Here is a 17,500-nt window from a genome sequence, read left to right as displayed (position 1 = left end):
CTACACACATACAGACAAGCAACCCATTCATCCGAGGTACCTGTGCTTAGCTGAGATAAGTAGCTTTCCATGGGAAACAAAGAGAAGATTAGCATTCCCTTACAGCGTGTTGGAGGGCGTGCAGCTTTGCCCTCTGAGCGGGGAACGCTGAAGGAAGGGTGCTGCTCGGTCGTTCAAAGCACAGATCAAAGCCACACACTGATTAAGTTATACTCAAATATAAGCTAATGCTCCTGCTATGGTGCTAAGTCATGCTACAGCCACTCCAAAGTTTAACTTTAAAGTGGGACAGTTTGGAATGAAAATGCAAACTAACACTTCCTCAGGTCCAAGTCAAGAATACAGCCACTTGCCGTTATATACAGTATATATATTCAAGGAGTCAGTCAAAACAAAGGGTTTTCCAATGCTAGAATGTAAATAAGTACAATTACTCCAGTACTGTACTTCAGTCCAGATGTTAAGGTACTTTTATTTTACTTGAATCTTTTCTTTTCATGCCACTTTTTACTTCTACTCTGCTACATTTCAGTGAGAAATATTATACTTTTTACTCCACTACATTCATCTGTTACAGCTTTAGTTACTAGTTACTTTAGTTACTCCAATATATTCATCTGACAGCTTTAGTTACTAGTTACTATAGTTACTCCACCACATTTATCTGACAGTATTAGTTACTAGTTACTTTAGTTACTCCAATATATTCATCTGACAGCTTTAGTTACTAGTTACTTTAGTTACTCCATAACTTCATCTGACAGCTTAGTTACTAGTTACTTTAGTTACTCCAAATTCATCTGACAGCTTTAGTTACTAGTTACTTTAGTACTCCAATATATTCATCTGACAGCTTAGTTACTAGTTACTTTAGTACTCCACCATACATTCATCTGACCATTTTAGGTTACTAGTTACTTTAGTACTCCAATATATTCATCTGACAGCTTAGTTACTAGTTACTTTAGATACTCCGCTACATTCATCTGACAGCTTTAATTACTAGTTACTTTAGTTACTCCACTACATTCATCTGACAGCTTTAGTTACTAGTTACTTTACACATTAAGATATCTGCACACACAACACATGTAGTTTTTTATGACGTCTGATGTTTATTCTAAAGTAACCTAGCAACAATATAACGGCCTACTAGTCCAGCTGAGATGATGAGACCATTAAACACACAACTGGTTGGATCCTTTACACTTTCTACAATGTTACTTTAACTAGATACACAAGCTTGTGCACTGTCCCATACTAGCAACCTAAAAGCTGCTATTTTATCTGCTTTTATATGTGTAACTGTTTTAACTGTTCTTTAATGTGTACTTTCTCATACTGCAATGTAACTTTTATTTTTGTATTTTATTTTGACTGTTTTTAACTGCTCTTTGATTTTTATTTTCTTGTCCTGTACTGTAACTTTTACTATTTTATTTTAATCGTTTTTTTATGTAAAGCACTTTACATACTTACACACTTTTACTGAACATTTTCAATGCAGGACTTTTAGTTGTAACTGAGTATCTTTCCAGTGTGGTATTAGTAGTTTTACTGAAGTAAAGGATCTGAATACTTCTTCCACTTTTGGTATTTTCTCACTGTCAGAAAGTATTGAGAGACATGCCATAGTTGGTTTTGGTCTTTTTCTTGTGATAATCAAATAATGTCAATCTTATTTACAGTTTAATTTTGAGGATACATCTTGGACTTGGACTATCAAAGAAAGGCAGCTACAAAAGGTTTTGAGTGAAATATAAAGGAGGAAGTCACATGATCTTACAAAAGACAACTGCTTCATGTGCATGAGAGTTGCTGCTGACAGAAATTCAAAATGCAAACAACAAACAGGGACACCTGTTTTCTCTTTCAGCTCTCCTGCTGATTTACTACATGGATTCGGAGGTGGGAAATAGAGGACATTTTTTAAGATTAAAGCCATTACATCAGTGGATGTTTAACCTCTCACTGGGCCTGAGCATGAGCTGTAAGCCGAGTCCTCCTAAGCGCTCTCTGCTTCTCTAAGCTATCATGCGCAGTGAGCTTTTTGAAATGGATTCTCGGTGACATGGAAAATGTCCCTTTCTAATCTCCTTTTGTTTAGTTCATTTAACTCACATGAAAACAGCCGAGAGGGCCCTTAGGGCCATCCAGGCGGCTACCTTTAATGGGTGAAGTGGTCAGCTGTGCTAAAAAGACAACGCCGATGAGGGGAGGACTCTGCATTCAGGGGATGAAAGCAGCGGGTCCAAAGGTCTGGCCCATCCAGAGCCCCCTGCAGCCCCGGCCAAATCGCCACTGGAAATGTCCCCAGTCAGCAACTGAGCATTAGCTCTGAATTTTGCCAAAGCCTACCAACCCTACTGACCCAGCCCCCGTCCATCGCAATCCCCCCCCCTCTATCCCTAGATCTGCAACAGAAAGGAATGGAACAATGCCAAACTGTCTGCTGTTCTCTGCTTTGGCCTGTGCTGTGTGGACACACAAAGACACCAGCTTGGACTCAGATGCCCATGAGATCTGGACTGCTCTTAAAGGGTCTATTCATCCAAATGTTAAAAAGTAATTAACCTTTAGTAGTGTCAAGCTATGCAGATATTCTACATGAGTGGCTGGACAATGAGTAATTTCCATTATGATCTGGGAACTTGTAATAGGCATTTGTTTCTATAATCTGACATTTTATAGACCAAATGGTGTAGAAAAATCACTGGCAGATGATTACATGATTAAAATCATAATTAGATGAGCCCTAAAGTAAGTATTAGCCCACTCTGGTTACGCAAACATTGGATACCTCCTGTTTTGCCAAGTTGTCTTCATTTGAACACAGACATCTCTGGAAGAAACAGCAGAATTTCCAGCATCCTCCTCTGCACATTTTAAGTTCTGCTTCCTCTGCTTTGAGAAAAAAAATGTGAAGTTATGTAACAAGTTATTGATTCTCCTCTTAAAGGAAGATTGAAGTAAAGAGCCAGTGGTCTGAAGCATCCCAGAGGAGCAGCTCCACTGACAACAGGGCCATCCCTGCTGCCAGACCCCGAGCCCAGCCACATATCACTTTCACCTTAATGCCACGGAGACCCAACACAGAACACCAGAGACATTGTCTTCTGACATGGAGTTCGCTTGTCTGATCACATCCCTCTCAAGCAGTCAGCAGGCAAGCAATTACAAAAAAGACATCTTTGCCACAGTTTGGATAGCTAAAAAGGGCAACAGCTTAGAATTACGAGAGGTATGGAAGCGAGGATCGATGGAGATGTCTGAACCTGTTAGTGCAAGTGGAGATGAGGGCCGCTGCACCGGTGGGGGGGATCTTTTGTCATGCAGGGAGAGGGGGCCGGAGAGGTGACTCTTCTGGCGATCAAGGGTCAACTGCTGCAATCATCCATCTTCCTTCTTGACAGTGTCCTGTCAGCCGGGGCGCTCATGTTACTAAACACAACAGGCAGGCCTCCATTGTGGTGCTGTGCTGGTCTGCAGCCATGTGTAAATGAAGTTAATATTCCCTGACCTTATGCATGGTCACATGCAGACCCCTGCATCACCTTGGAAATAACACTATCTGAGGCAAAGTTGCACAGGGGTCAACAAAGTCTTATACCAGTATAGCCGGCCATGTGCCTTTGTTTGTGTGAGAATGAGGACTGTTTACTCGGACTCGGCCTATTCATGTGACGCAGCGTAGGGGCCTTATTTTGGACAGGAGCAGGTCAGATTCCAAGTCCTGGATACTGATTAGTCATCACTCCCCTGTTTTTGTCATGCTGACATAAATAGCATTTAGTGGTTGGGACAATTTGCATCTAAAATAACACCCTTTCTTTTTAGAGAAATAACTATGTCCAAGAAGAACACGCACATATATACTTCTGACATCAGCACAAACAACTCTGTAATTGTCAGTAAACGTCAATAAATATGCTTAGAAATCCTCAAAAACATTTGCTCCATATTACAAATCTTGCACAAAAGAAATTCCAAATTTTTTTCAGTACCAAAAGTAATCCATATTGATTTTTATCTTGCAGCAATTTTTTGATTAGACTTGACTAGAGGTACAACTAGGGGGGGACTGCACTCTCCCACTGAGAAATACTGCATTCAGCCAGGCTGTCTTTTCCTTCAGGGCAGCACATCAGTGGAATACAGATCCACAATCAATAAGAGAATCCCCATCATATCACTCATTTAAGTCTCATGCAAAAAAAAAAACTAGTCACAAGCCAAAGATGTCAATGTTGCTCTATTTTTAATTTGTTTATTAATGCTGTATGTCTGGTTGATAGGCTAAAGATTTATTTATTATGTTGTTGATGGTGTTTTTTTCTTTTTTTAAACTACAATGAAATTTGATTTTAGTTGTTGTATACAAGACAATAATGTATTGTGATTTGATCTAGTGCACAATGCATATGTATTCATATTTGTATTTACTGTTATACTCATGTTAGGATGCCAATCGTTGCTTTTAAGGGAGCCTATTGTATGATATGGCCAGGGACTGCAGACGACATCTAACCTTTCGGCTAATTCTGGCATATTCACGGAAATGTTTATTAACCCTTGTGTTGTCCTCCAGGGTCCAAAATAATTAACACTTTTTTTTTGTTACCCTTTTTTCGACAATTGACATTTTCAATGCATTATTTTTTTTTATTTCACTAACACCACCTTACTACTACTCGTTTTACACTACTTTTTGGAAACAACGGTCATTAACCCTCATTTGTATAGAATTACACCTAATATTGGAGTTAATAAAGCAGAGGTTATGAATGATTTTGACTTATAATTAAGATCAGAGGAACGTATGTTGAGTGGATGACTTTGGTCAGGATACTGATTTGAAACCATTTGAATTCTCACCCAAAATTCAATGAAAGTGATCAGTTGTATTTGCAAAGAGCATTGCATGGAATCCATCCTTTTTTGTGGCAAAATGGTTAAAACGAATGCCATATTTCTGATGTAGACATTTTTAAAAAGGGGTCAAATTTGACCCAAGGACAACAAGAGGGTTAATATGTACTGTCCCTGGCAAATAAAAAGGTCCAATTAATTGAAATTAAACAAACCAAAAGGTTACTAGTACTTGGGAAATACTCGCATGAGATTTGTTTTGGATGCTCTAATAGTGTTTCCTCAACAGGGTTTGTACACCGACAAAGTCGAGTGGGCCGAGGTGTTCCATCGGCTGTTTGATATTCATGTATGCATGAGTCAGTAGCTTATCAGCAGAGGTGAGAGACAATCCAATTAGCAGTGACCAGATACCAGCAACGTCACTTCTCGCTGCCTAGATCCTGTGTTTTTAGATCCATCTTTACCTCAGTGAGATATCTATAAACCTGGAAACCAGTTGAAGTCCATAATAAGTTGGGACTGGGCTTTTGTTTCAGCATATGCCTTGGTGCGGTTGATAAGAATGGAACTGTGAGACGAGTGTTTACCAAGGCAAATGACTTTGTGAATGGAAATTAGTTTTTCTGTTTCGCATGTAAAATGAGCCATTTGTATTTCATCTGACACGTTGACAGGGGAGCCGGATCCTACAGAAAGCACCGCAAGTGCCTTGTTCTTTCCTTTACTTCTAATTTGGAAGTGTATATTTAAAAGAGGGCACTATGATGGGAAAGTAAAATAAATCATTTTCATTACAGCTCGCCCAAATCATGATTTGAAACACTCGGCTCTTCCCGTAACGTTCTGAGGAAGTTACTGTGGTTTAGATTTTAGTAATGAGAAAAGATTACATCAGACCAGAAGTAGTGCACTGTGATATCTTCTGATCATATCGACATCTCCCTTTATTGTAATTGAAAAACTATTGTTCTCTCTGCTGCAGAAACTTGCAATTACAATCACGAGTACTTTGTTTTGTCCACTCATACAGCATATAGAGCACAGGGACAATGTAGGAAATCACTAAGATAAAGACAGTTCAAGCTACTTTTGGGACAGATTTGTTGATTCATCAAGACAACAGTATTGATGTATTGATCAATAATGACATCGGTGTCAAACTGAAGCTGCACGATTATTGTGTTTTTTTAACTGTTAAGTCTGTGAAATGTCAGAAAATAATAATAATAAATACCCATCACCAGAACCCAAGTAGATGACTAGTTTTTTTTCTGAACAGTCTAAAAAAAACATATTCAATTCATGATGGTATACAACAGAGAAAAACAGCAAATCCAACATAACAGAAAAAGTAACCATAGGGTGTTTGCATTTTACTTGATATACTGTATGACTTAAAGGATTGATCTAAACAATTCTCCAAATCTCACATCTCAGAGTCCTCCTCTAAGTGATCAGTTCTAGGGCACTGACATCTGTATTGGTATTAGCATCCTAAGCAGAGAATAGCACATCTGTGCATCTTCCTGCTACCTGCCAGGCCTGAGACAACGCAGGGGAAAAGCCCTGGGCTGTGGAAGAATGCTACTATTCACAGGAAGCAGACACTGGCAGTGACAGGATGAGTCCCATCCATCACCAATTTATTTCAATCCTGAGTAATTTAGGCCCATTTGGGTCTCTTGTGGATTCGGAGCACACCTGTCATTTGCATAATTAAGCTCTGGAGCAGTTTGTAAAAAGACATCCATTTGGTGAATTAAATTCACACCTTATCAATCAGGGGAGCATCAAGATGTATGAGGACCTGCTGACTCCTGGCTTCCTGGCTTCATTTGAAATGCTAAATGCAGCTTTTTCTGCAGGGCCTGGAGCTGGGCCTTGCTGCCCTGGCTGCCTGCTGGCTTCCATACACGTTAGCTGTCATGGTCAGCCCCCAACTGCTCAGTCCCTTCCCTCAGGGGGGGGGGCTCAATCATCAATCAGTCTCCAACTAACTTCTGTCCAACTCCCTGACAGTCAAGATGGATGGTGCCAGCGTCTACAGGATGCCGTATCCTCTCTTTAATTCTCTTGTTAGCATGCAGCGATAGCAGTGAGATAGAGCCCGTTTTATCTGTTTTCCAGCCAGATAGAAGCCTCTCCCTTTTCTGGACGAGGGTCAACAGTTAATCATTTCTCAGCCACTGGTTACTTAGTACCACAATGATGTGATGTGTCAAAATCGGACAACATACATTCCCGGGATTGAGCAAAACAAAGACGCCAATGTCCTCCCACAAGGGCCCTCTCTCTGTCTAAACGACTCGGTGGCTCCACTGCCACCAGTAGCCAGCGCTAAACAAGACCAGAGGATGAATGGGAGGCTATTTTCCCAACACGCACTTCTTCGCAAAATGAAGCCCTGCGCAGGCTGCGGGGACACTTCAACTGGCCTTTTTCAACACCCATTACACTGAGAGCAGTGAACGCAGCAGGCGGAGAAGAAGAGTGACATTTACTGCCAAAGATTGCCACACAAAGAGTTAAAGAGAGACAGAGACCGGGGGGGGGGGCGTAGGGCTGAAAGACAAGGGGTCCCTCTTCGCTGACGGTGATGAATGAGTGGATCACAACACGTTTCGGGGGAGGCCTTTGCAGCCACAGAGGAGGCTCCTTAAGTGACATGACTGACAGCTCAACTTGCTCTCTCCACCTGCACCCGCCCTCCGGCTGAATATTTTACTCGGCGGCCATGTTGTAATCATACCACACTACAGATACTGGAAAAAAACAGTGAAGGACTGTCTCAAGGCATCAGCATGCTTCAAAAGATTCAACGGCATCTGAAACTCCCTGGCGCCACACCTCTCTAGTGTTGGAATTTGGGAGGCTGAGTCTGACAAGTCCATTTGATTTCCAAAATAGTTCCATGAGAGCATGTAGATCAAGTCGACAGCAAATTTGTTTGAACAGCTCAATGCAAAAGTGCTTAAATGTGCCAGCAGCATCTGAAACCTGCTCTCCAATGACGTACTCAGGGGGTTTGCCATAACCTTTGGAACTTTCTCAAACCGACAGTCACACAATTCCACCCATTGTATGCAGCAATTGGCGGATATGTGAAAGTAGGATGGGTTTGAACCAATGTCTCAAGTTGGCTTATAACATTTTATGTAGAAACACCAAGAATAAAAGTGTGCGCTGTTACCCCAATTTGTGGCAATTCATCTCCCCACTTTGGATGACAGCAGGTTTTTCACTCCGTCCTCCAGTTTGCCCATTCCAAACGCTTTTGCCCTTAGATATGTTCGGACACAGGTTCCCACGAACGAGTTAGTTTGAAGAATCCCGAACCTATACACTACAGGTGCAGCATCACTCCGAGGCACCATTATAAAGATGTACTTTCAAACTACTAACACAAGCTAGTCTGAGGTCCAAATGCCAGGGTTTCACATTTTTAACGGTCACAGCCACTTGGACTTATTGCTCTGCTGTTCAGCTGATAGAAAACACTGTGAACAGCGTTTAGATTGTGCTCGGGGAAACTACTGAATGGACAATTTAATGTCAGTGGAGCTGCTGAAAGAAGTGCTGATGGTGCACTGTGATTCTCATTTTATTTAGATTAACTACCCCTTAATACAAAGGCTTTGCATGCCTCAGTGGAGATAAAGCTCATAAAGGTGCAGTGTCAAGACTGGAATTTGATCCACATACACTCGAAGCAGCCTTCTTCCTCCAACTTTAAACAACTTGAGGGTGGGTTCACCACACGGCTGTCTACATCTAGTTATTTGTTTCAGTTGAAATGTGAACACATTCATTAATAGAGAGATGCAACAGTCCTCCGTTCCGAGGGCTTTGCACCAAGACATAATAAGAAAAGGTAGCTGAAATGACTTTGACAAGTCGGAGCTGTTGGTTATAATCCTGCAATCACTCTCCCTGAGGAAATAAATTCTGGGCTTTTTTTTTCACCTAAGAGCACAACTGGATCTTACACTTATGCATATTAAAACAACAGGAACAATAAAGAGAAGCTCTGTGGGCTTGAATCAGCGATAGCCCGCTAACATTAGAGACATAGCACAACTTGAGGCGGGCTGCGCTGCTCTAAATTACATGGGCTAATACATTTCATTAACACACCTCCCTCAGTGGGTTCCCTAATGGATGACAGCGTGGCATAAAAGCTTGTCTGCCAGGGACACTAATTTGTTCTTAGACACATTCCATTTAATTATTACTGGCTGCTGCTCCTCATAAGCTGCTTAGATTGAGGTTACCCTAAAAAAAAAAAAACCTTAGCTCACAAGTCAGGCCACTTCAGTTGTATGACCTAAGTCGCCCCCTTTCAATCCATCGTTAGTCAGAGTCAGGTGCCCAATGAAAATAATCCTCAGAGCATTCAGAGATACAGAATGCCTGTTATTGTTAATTGTAGCAGCACGATCCGGCACCACAACAAGGCTCTTACTGGGTGAGGCATCTGGCTCACCCAGTAAGAGCGTGCGCCCCATGCTGGATGAGTCCTGCAAGTTCGACTTGTGGCCCTTTGCTGGGTATCATCTCCCCGTCTCTCTCCCTCTTTGGTGTCTATGCACTATAATAAAAGGGAAAAAAGTCCCCAAAAAATAATCTAAGAAAAAACAAAAACAAAAAACGAGCCACGGCGAGGCTATTTGCCCTTCCTGTTAGGCTCCTTCATAAATATCCTGAGGCCTAAATGCCCTGGTACGACGGCTATTTGTTTCCCCCCTCTGTCAGGGTCATTAGGCCTGGCAAGAACGATACTGAGAGACTGGTTGGACTGCCTCTAGACCTGGGTATTCTGCTAGTGATTGTCTTGGCTCGTTGCCAGTAAGAAAGACAGAATCAGCGGAGTTATTATTTAATCCCCGTGTCAACAGAATCATGGCTATAAAGAGCCACAGATTTCAATTATTACACTGAGCATGTTTGGCCTCAACACTTTATCCATCTTTACTGCTGTCAAATCAGCTGCTTTTATCCCATTTGCCAACAGAAGTATTCAGCCAGCGATGCCTAGGCTAAAATTATCATTTACCTGCTTTGCATAATCAAATCACAAATACTCCCCAGTTTATTGTGTTTTTCTCTTGGCACACCTCACGTTGCAGGATGCCCCTGACGGATCGCTAAAAAATAATTTAAGAATAAAAACTGTGAATTCTAATTACTAAATGAAATCGCTCCTTAAAATGAGTTTTGTGGCAGTAAAAAAGTACTCACGTTCACATGCGTCTCCTTTCTGATGAAATCCAGCTTTGCATATACATTTCCCAATGGGCACGAGCCATTCCCCTTCGGCGCTGCAGTGCATCTTGGGAGAGTTGTCGGCCTCCTCCTCGGCGTCGCTCACGCACATGCCCTCGACCTCCACCAGCGAGGAGAACTCTGATCCCGTCACCGTGTCCGGGAACGTGGCCAGGTTCTCGATGATAGACCAACACTTCTTGTAATAGACTTTGACAGAGACCAGGGCGATGCACGCCCCAACGTCCTGGAAGGCCAGGTAGAAGCCCCGTCGAGACAGGGGGCCGATGATGCGCACTTCTGTATTCAGCTTCATCTTCCTCTCGCCCAGGTCGCCCTGGGTGAAGCTTTCGTCCGCGGCGATCGTGTCAATTTTCACATACTGGTTCTCCCGCAGACTCCTGCCAACCTCCGAATCGGTTTCCTGGTAATAAAGGTTGAATGTCTCCTTGCACGTGCCCACCACTCCGGGTAGGCTGTTACAATCCCTCAAGGTGAACTTCAGTTCCACAAAAATTCTCTGGGCATTGCCCTTCTCTATCCAGTTAGTCCGAAGCCAGTTATTCTGATTGGGCTCCATGACTTGGCAAACCTGGTATGTGCGAATGGGAGTGTAGTTCTCATCCAAGCCGCTGATCTCTTCCCACTGAAACAAGAAGACAGACCATGGACAAATACATTAGCAGGGTTTTTCCCAGAAAGGTTGTTTAGCCTGGTGGCAAGTGTCTTTTTTTTGACGAGAGCCAATCTGGGGCCAGTCAGAGACTGACAGCAGCATTAATGGTTTCTGGGGTAACAGAATCATGGATGGAATCGCAAAATTGACAATTTAAAAAAAGCTATAAGACAGACTCCATAGGGCCCTACGTTAAGTCAATGCTAAATGCTAACTGGAGATTTGAAATATGACTACGTCTGAGCTCCCCCACTCTGTAACTGTAGTTTAAAAAAAAAGACATGAAAAAGTTATTCCCAGTGGCTTAGGCCTGATGGGAGTCAATTTAGGCCTTGCAATACACTGGGGGGGGGGGACCCTGATTAGAGACGTCACCATGTGGAATTCCAAAGCCATCAAACCGAGATAGAATGTGACAAATAAGACAAAGATATAAATGAAATACAGTCCTTTTAGACTTTACTGTACACAATCATATGTAGTGAATAAAGGGAGATTAGCAGTTGCATTGTATTTTTATCGCAACATCTTTATAGAATGATTGTGCTCAGTTTATCTGCTTCTGCTCACATTATTTATTTAAAAAGTTTCTGGCGGCCTGCTTTTAATCCGACTGGTAAATTGAAAGCGGGTTGGTTTCAGGCCTTTTGAGCTCCGAATGTCAAAAGCCAGGAGAGTTTAGCAGCACAAAGAGCCTTCTTACATTCTTCGGCTTTCATTTTGGATGTATGTTTCAATACATGCCTCCTCTAAATATTACTATCCATATCACAGATGTGGGACATCAGAGAAAGCTGGGAGATATGGAGTACATCCGTGCGTGCGATGCAGACATTTTGCAGACTTACCCCATTGGGAGGATAGGAGATCCACTCCAGTTCTGTCTGCTGTGCCTTGGAGTCCAGCAGAACCACTAGGACAGGAAAACCGAGAGGCAAGTGGTTAAATCTCACAGGGGCACAGACCTGGGCATTACTAATAGCCACACATTGATATCTATAGGACATATGCCCGTGACCTCATTTCAAGCAGCAGCAGCTAAAACATTCAATCATAGAATATATACACCGCAGTACACAGGTCCTCGTGGGGGAAATTTCTAAGGGGCAAATAAACACACTGTCAGCGTGCATGAAGAAGAAAACAGCCTTTAACAGACACGCATATTAAAATGTCTTGGAAATCATGACGCATGAGATTTGAACGCATGTATTCTATTAAATGTGAGTTTATGTTGCGCATCCGTTTATTAAAAGTCATTGTCGGAGTGGAAGTTGTTGCAGCGGGTGCTGTTTCAAGTACAGTAGGCTACATGCGCTCAAAATCAGGATTATTTTTTCTCTTTATTGAACTACAGTGAAGCCGTCTAACACGCGCCTTGTCTGCCGTTTTAATCCATGAAGGGAGATATGCCAAATCAACTTGGTTTTATGTTCCGGAAGCGTGCGAGAGCGTAAAGCGGCACCACGGCTGTTTTCATAAAAAAAACAAAAAAACAAAAAACAAAACAGTGAACTTGTTTAAATTGAACACTATTTAATACCAAAAGAGAGTTCCGTCGTGAGACGGGCAGCAGCCAGGACGCATTGCCGTAAAAAAAAATGCTCTGGTTATATTTTACAGGAGACTGTCTGAGGAATCCCGCACATATAAGAATTTAAACATCCAGACCGCGCTGGGTTATTACGCTGTAGTTTTAACGAAGGAGAAAATCAAGACATGCCGGTGATTTTCAGTTTTTACGCACAGCATAATTCCAGTAATTTAACCAACATCCAATCAATTAAAAGTGCCAATTTTGACTCGGTTGGAGATGTTTAAAGCCCCTCTTATTTTCGTCTTTTATAGCCTGGACTCAATTTGACCAATTTGAGCGTTTGAAGGCAGAGCACGGCTCCGCATCAAACTGACATATTTTCCCGTAATAAACATGAGCAGACTGAGAGCCGAGGCCACTTTGGAAGGAAATATAACCTTCCGAAACTGCGCATACATAGACGGCTCACTCACTTACAGGGAGCCGAGACGGCTGGGGAGATCGATCCGCGGACATTAGTCAACCTAACGTTAGTTTGATATATTGTTAATCCATAAGAAGCAGGATAGTTGTGCCGATAACGCACTGGAGCCGGAGGAACATAAAAACATTAGCTCCTGCCTGTAATCCGTGTTCTACGGCGTTTAACAGCCGTGCGTAAAAACAGCGATAGATCTCTCGCTAAAAGCCCGGCAGACAGCGCTGTCATCCCCGCACACCGGCCGCATCTCGCTGCGCTGCACGCACACATCTCCCAGCGATCAGTCATTCAAACAGCGCTTTGGATTCAAAGACAAAACAGAAGAGAAAACGAGAAACTGTCTGCTGTATTTGGAAAGCTCTCTATTAATTGTGGAGGATGTTGTTCCAAATACGATGGCATAGAAGAGAGTCCAAACTTTACGAACTTACCTTCCTTCGCATTCTGTGCTTCTCCGCTATCTACATGACAGCATAAGTGAAGGCAAAATGTAATCCACAGACACGGGATGGACCTGGAGAGCATGGTGCAGCCGCGGATTGCAATCTCGACCCGTAACTCGCTTTGCCAGCGTCGCGCGTGCTTCCCATTGACGACACGAAAGCGGCTCTATGTTCAACAATCCGCTGCTCCCCACTCAAATAGCGTCTGCTGCCGCGGGGAGGAGACTGGTGCTCCAGGGGTGTCAGTCAGCGGGACAGGCGGAGGGATTGTCCAATCGGAGCGCGGGGTAGGGAACGTCATGGAGACTGACAGCCAATAGGCGCACGGTGGTAGATGGCTGTTGGTTTTGAGGGAATGAGCGGAGGAGGAAATGTCACAACTTGGTTCAGATATTTTTGGTTTTCTTCAGGAAAAGGGCAAAGGGATGCTCTGGCACACACAAGCAAACGTACACACACAGACACGCAAGCACGCACACACACGCACGCACGCACACACACACACACACACACCACACACACACACACACACACACACACACACACACACACGCACACACAGAAGCCTGTGCCAGGAGGATTCCCGGTGGTGGAAATAACTCCTCTGAAAAACAAGGAGCACCTCCAAAGTGCTGTAACCTTTGAGACTTGGTTAAATGTTCATGTGTCCAATGGGACTTTTGATCAGAGTCTGTTTTAACTCCAGAGCTCCTTTCACACACACACACACACACACACACACACACACAACACACAGACACACACACACATACTCCGATCTGAAGCAGACATTAGCAGCATTTAATTATTTTTTTACTGTCACATGACAAAGCTCACTGCTTCCTGGTTGATACATGGTGATTTGGAGTGATTTCTTATTTCAGTTTTAACTCTGTAGAGAGAGAGAGAGAGAGAGAGAGAGAGAGAGAGAGAGAGAGAGAGAGAGAGAGAGAAGAGAGCGAGCGAGCGAGCGAGCGAGAGAGAGAGAGAGAGAGAGACCTTATTTAAATCTAACAAGACACAAAACTTTAACTTGTAACAGGACAGAAATTGCAACAAAGGTTTTTATTGATGTTTCCGGTCTGTTTTTTTAGTGAAATGTTGGATCAGAAGACTAACTGAATAAAACGTGTAGAACTTGATCTGAAACTTATTAATTAACTATAGCTCTATTTTACTATGGTTTGAGCATGATGTCATTTCTGTCTACATATTACCTATTTTAATCTCACTTCTGGTAAGTCATCCTGAAGTAGGCCTGTGGGCCGCAAGGCATCATATTTTTTGACCTTTTTCCACCACCACATCAATAAAGGCTTTTAAATATTTTCTTCATAAGAGTGCCTTGGTTTTCATGCTGTTCTGATACTGTTGGATTACACCTGCACTAGTCTTGTTCTGCCAGACCTTCATCCACAGTGATGCGGACGAAGGTCTGGCTAGCTACATGTAGTTTTAGTCGTGCCACAGAAAACTCAAATTGGACAGATAGCTAGCTGTCTGGATTAACCCTGCAGAGATCTGAGGAGCAAGTAACCATAGTCTTCAGAAATCCACCAGAGGTTAGAACGCCAACACAAAGACAGAGAAAGGGGACGGACATTGGGCCAAAAATTTGAGATATCCAGCTGAATTTACGGCAGTACCTGAGCAATCCCGGAAGAGGAACATCGTGGATATAGCCTACCCCAAATAGCACCTTTTAAGACTTTTTCCAACCCCCACCAAAAGAAGCACTCCTTTGCTCTGTGTACAAACACAATGGTTAATGTTTGAGCCAAAGACATTATTGGATGGCGAGACACTTTCTAATCTGGGGAAGGTCACCTTAAGTAAAGGGAAAGTCCCATTGCTTAATTATCGCTCTGCTGCATGACAGACTTTACCATGAAGATGGAGCCGCCAGGGGTCTTAACAACAAACACAGATAAACAAAAAACACAATTAAAAAGTCTAAAGTTAATTTCCCACTTTCGTGGATGACTTGAAATATCACTTAAAAATGAAAGCATAAAGCGAGGCTCATTATCCCTGTATACATACAGCATTTGATGCAGGTCACTAATTCATCTCCATTACCACCCGACAAGAAAACACGTGTAATTATGGCCATAAATATTGATTAATAAACTGTGTACATAAAAATGGACAGAAGCAGACACTTCAAGGTTTATTTACCTCTGCTCCTTTTTTTTGTTGGTTTGTTTGTTGGTTTGTTTGTTCGTCCTGCTTATTATGTAAATGTCAGCTAATCCTTTTTGCCCTTGATACACAGCCGAGTCCTGCATCACAGTGTATAGTTAATGATTGTTCAATTCATCTGGATTAATGTCAACTTTATCAAAAAACATCTGTGGTGGCAGAATGTAACTATGCACAAAATATAAGAAGTTGTATTTACTTAAAAATATTAACTTTGTTAAGTGTGTCAACTTGATTTAAGTATATTTTACAACAGTGAAAGACGAGGTAACTTCAAATTAATTAGGTTACTTAATTTATGTATTTAGCCAACATTACAAAAAAATGGTTAGATTTTGTTTAACAAATTAATTCAGTACGTAAAAGCATGGGGTATTAAGTACAAGCAGCTTGATGTGATTGAGTTAGTTTTAATCAACTGAGCTTAATTTGTCCAATTTAAAATACCTAGTGATGGTGAATAGAAAAATATGCTATACAAGAAAAATCACAAAAATCCAGCACTTTTATTGCAGTCAATGTACAAATTTATCATCTTAGAATTGTTAACTTTCGGTATGCAGCCCTACTTTATACATTGTTCATTAAATGGCCTATAAAATAAACAAGAACAATCATAATGTTGATGCTCCAAGTGCAACCTCCTTAACTTAAGTACAAATGCTGAGGTACATCCTTGAGTATTTTGATTTTACAAAGTGAGGGTTTTGCACACAAAACATGTAGTTTATAAATCTGATGTTTATTATAAAGTAAACTAGCAACAATATAACCGCCTACAAGTCCAGCTGAGATGATGAGACCAGTAAACACACCACTGGTTGGATCCTTTACTTTTTCTACAATGGGAGGATTGGACATTTTCCTGATGATACTTACAGACTTTTACTTCAAGGTGCTCTAAGCGATGTTGGGTGACATTACTTCTTGTTGACGTCTGAAGTATTTTCAAACAAAACAAGAATAGCTCGACCCTTCCTCCTCATCCCGTCCCCTCTCCCTCCCTTCCGTGCACTAATACACTAATGAACAAGCAGATAGTGAGGAGATGTTTTTTACAGTGTGTTCTGGGGACAGGCAGCTAGCAAGTAGTGAGGAGATGTTTTTTACAGTGTGTTCAGGGGACAGGCAGCTAGTAGATAGTGAGGAGATGTTTTTTACAGTGTGTTCAGGGGACAGAATGCTAGCAGATAGTGAGGAGATGTTTTTTACAATGTGTTCTGGGGACAGGCAGCTAGCAAGTAGTGAAATCTTTTTTACAGGGTATTCAGGGAAAGGCAGTTAGCAGGCAGTGAGGAGATGTTTTCTATAGTGTGTTCAAGGGACAGGCAGCTAGCAGATAGTGAGGAGATGTTTTTTACAGTGTGTTCAGGGGACCAGCAGCTAGCAGATAGTGAGGAGATGTTTTTTACAGTGTGTTCAGGGGACCAGCAGCTAGCAGATAGTGACGAGATGTTTTTACAGTGTGTTCTATGGACAGGCTGAGGAGATGTTTTTACAGTGTGTTCTATGGACAGACAGCTAGCAGATAGTGAGGAGAGGTTTTTACAGTGTGTTCTATGGACAGGCAGCTAGCAGATAGTGAGGAGATGTTGGCTGTGTGACAAAAATGTTGTAGCCTAAAAAAACTTGTGACATCGCTTAGAGCACCTTTAAGAACAATTTTCAATGCAGGAGGTTAACAGTTTTTTACAGTGTGGTATTAGTACTTTTACTTAAGTAAAGGATGTGAATACTTCTGCTGCTGACTGTCCATACAGTATGACACTACATCACACTACACCAGTATCAGCAGTGTAGAGAGACAGGATTTCAGAGGGTAAACACATACATCCTCCACTGATTTGAGCAATCATGAGTGTGTGTTCTTCTCTCTCAGCTGTGACCGCCACGGGGAGATTTTCCCCTCTTTGGAATGTGTTTCTTAAAAGTTTAGGACAAGCTGAAGCTGAGCAAACATCTTAGTGGATGCACATACTTAAAAGATCATTCCACTTTATTACAAATAAGGCCTTGTTTTTATAATG

The 17,500-nt window shown here is 42.1% G+C and overlaps 1 protein-coding gene across 6 annotated transcripts in view; it reads right to left on the bottom strand.

The window, feature by feature from the left end:
- Positions 1 to 13,473, bottom strand: part of epha7 (eph receptor A7) — a 94,582-nt gene extending 81,109 nt beyond the window's left edge. For all 6 annotated transcript variants that reach the window (XR_004336179.1, XM_032542963.1, XM_032542959.1 and 3 more), the window contains exons 1-3: positions 13,260 to 13,473; positions 11,659 to 11,723; positions 10,111 to 10,780 (exon numbers count right to left, since the gene is read on the bottom strand). Coding sequence is in view for 5 of the 6 variants with exons in the window: in XM_032542963.1 (XP_032398854.1) it covers positions 10,111 to 10,780; positions 11,659 to 11,723; positions 13,260 to 13,353 (829 nt within the window). In the remaining variant the exon portion in view is untranslated. The remainder of the gene's footprint in view (positions 1 to 10,110; positions 10,781 to 11,658; positions 11,724 to 13,259) is intronic.
- Positions 13,474 to 17,500: the final 4,027 nt, after the last annotated feature.

Source organism: Etheostoma spectabile, chromosome 18 (assembly GCF_008692095.1).
Source record: "Etheostoma spectabile isolate EspeVRDwgs_2016 chromosome 18, UIUC_Espe_1.0, whole genome shotgun sequence".
Lineage (NCBI taxonomy): Eukaryota > Metazoa > Chordata > Actinopteri > Perciformes > Percidae > Etheostoma > Etheostoma spectabile.
The sequence above is the reverse complement of the archived record's forward strand: the minus strand, read 5'-3'. Positions and strand labels throughout refer to the sequence as shown.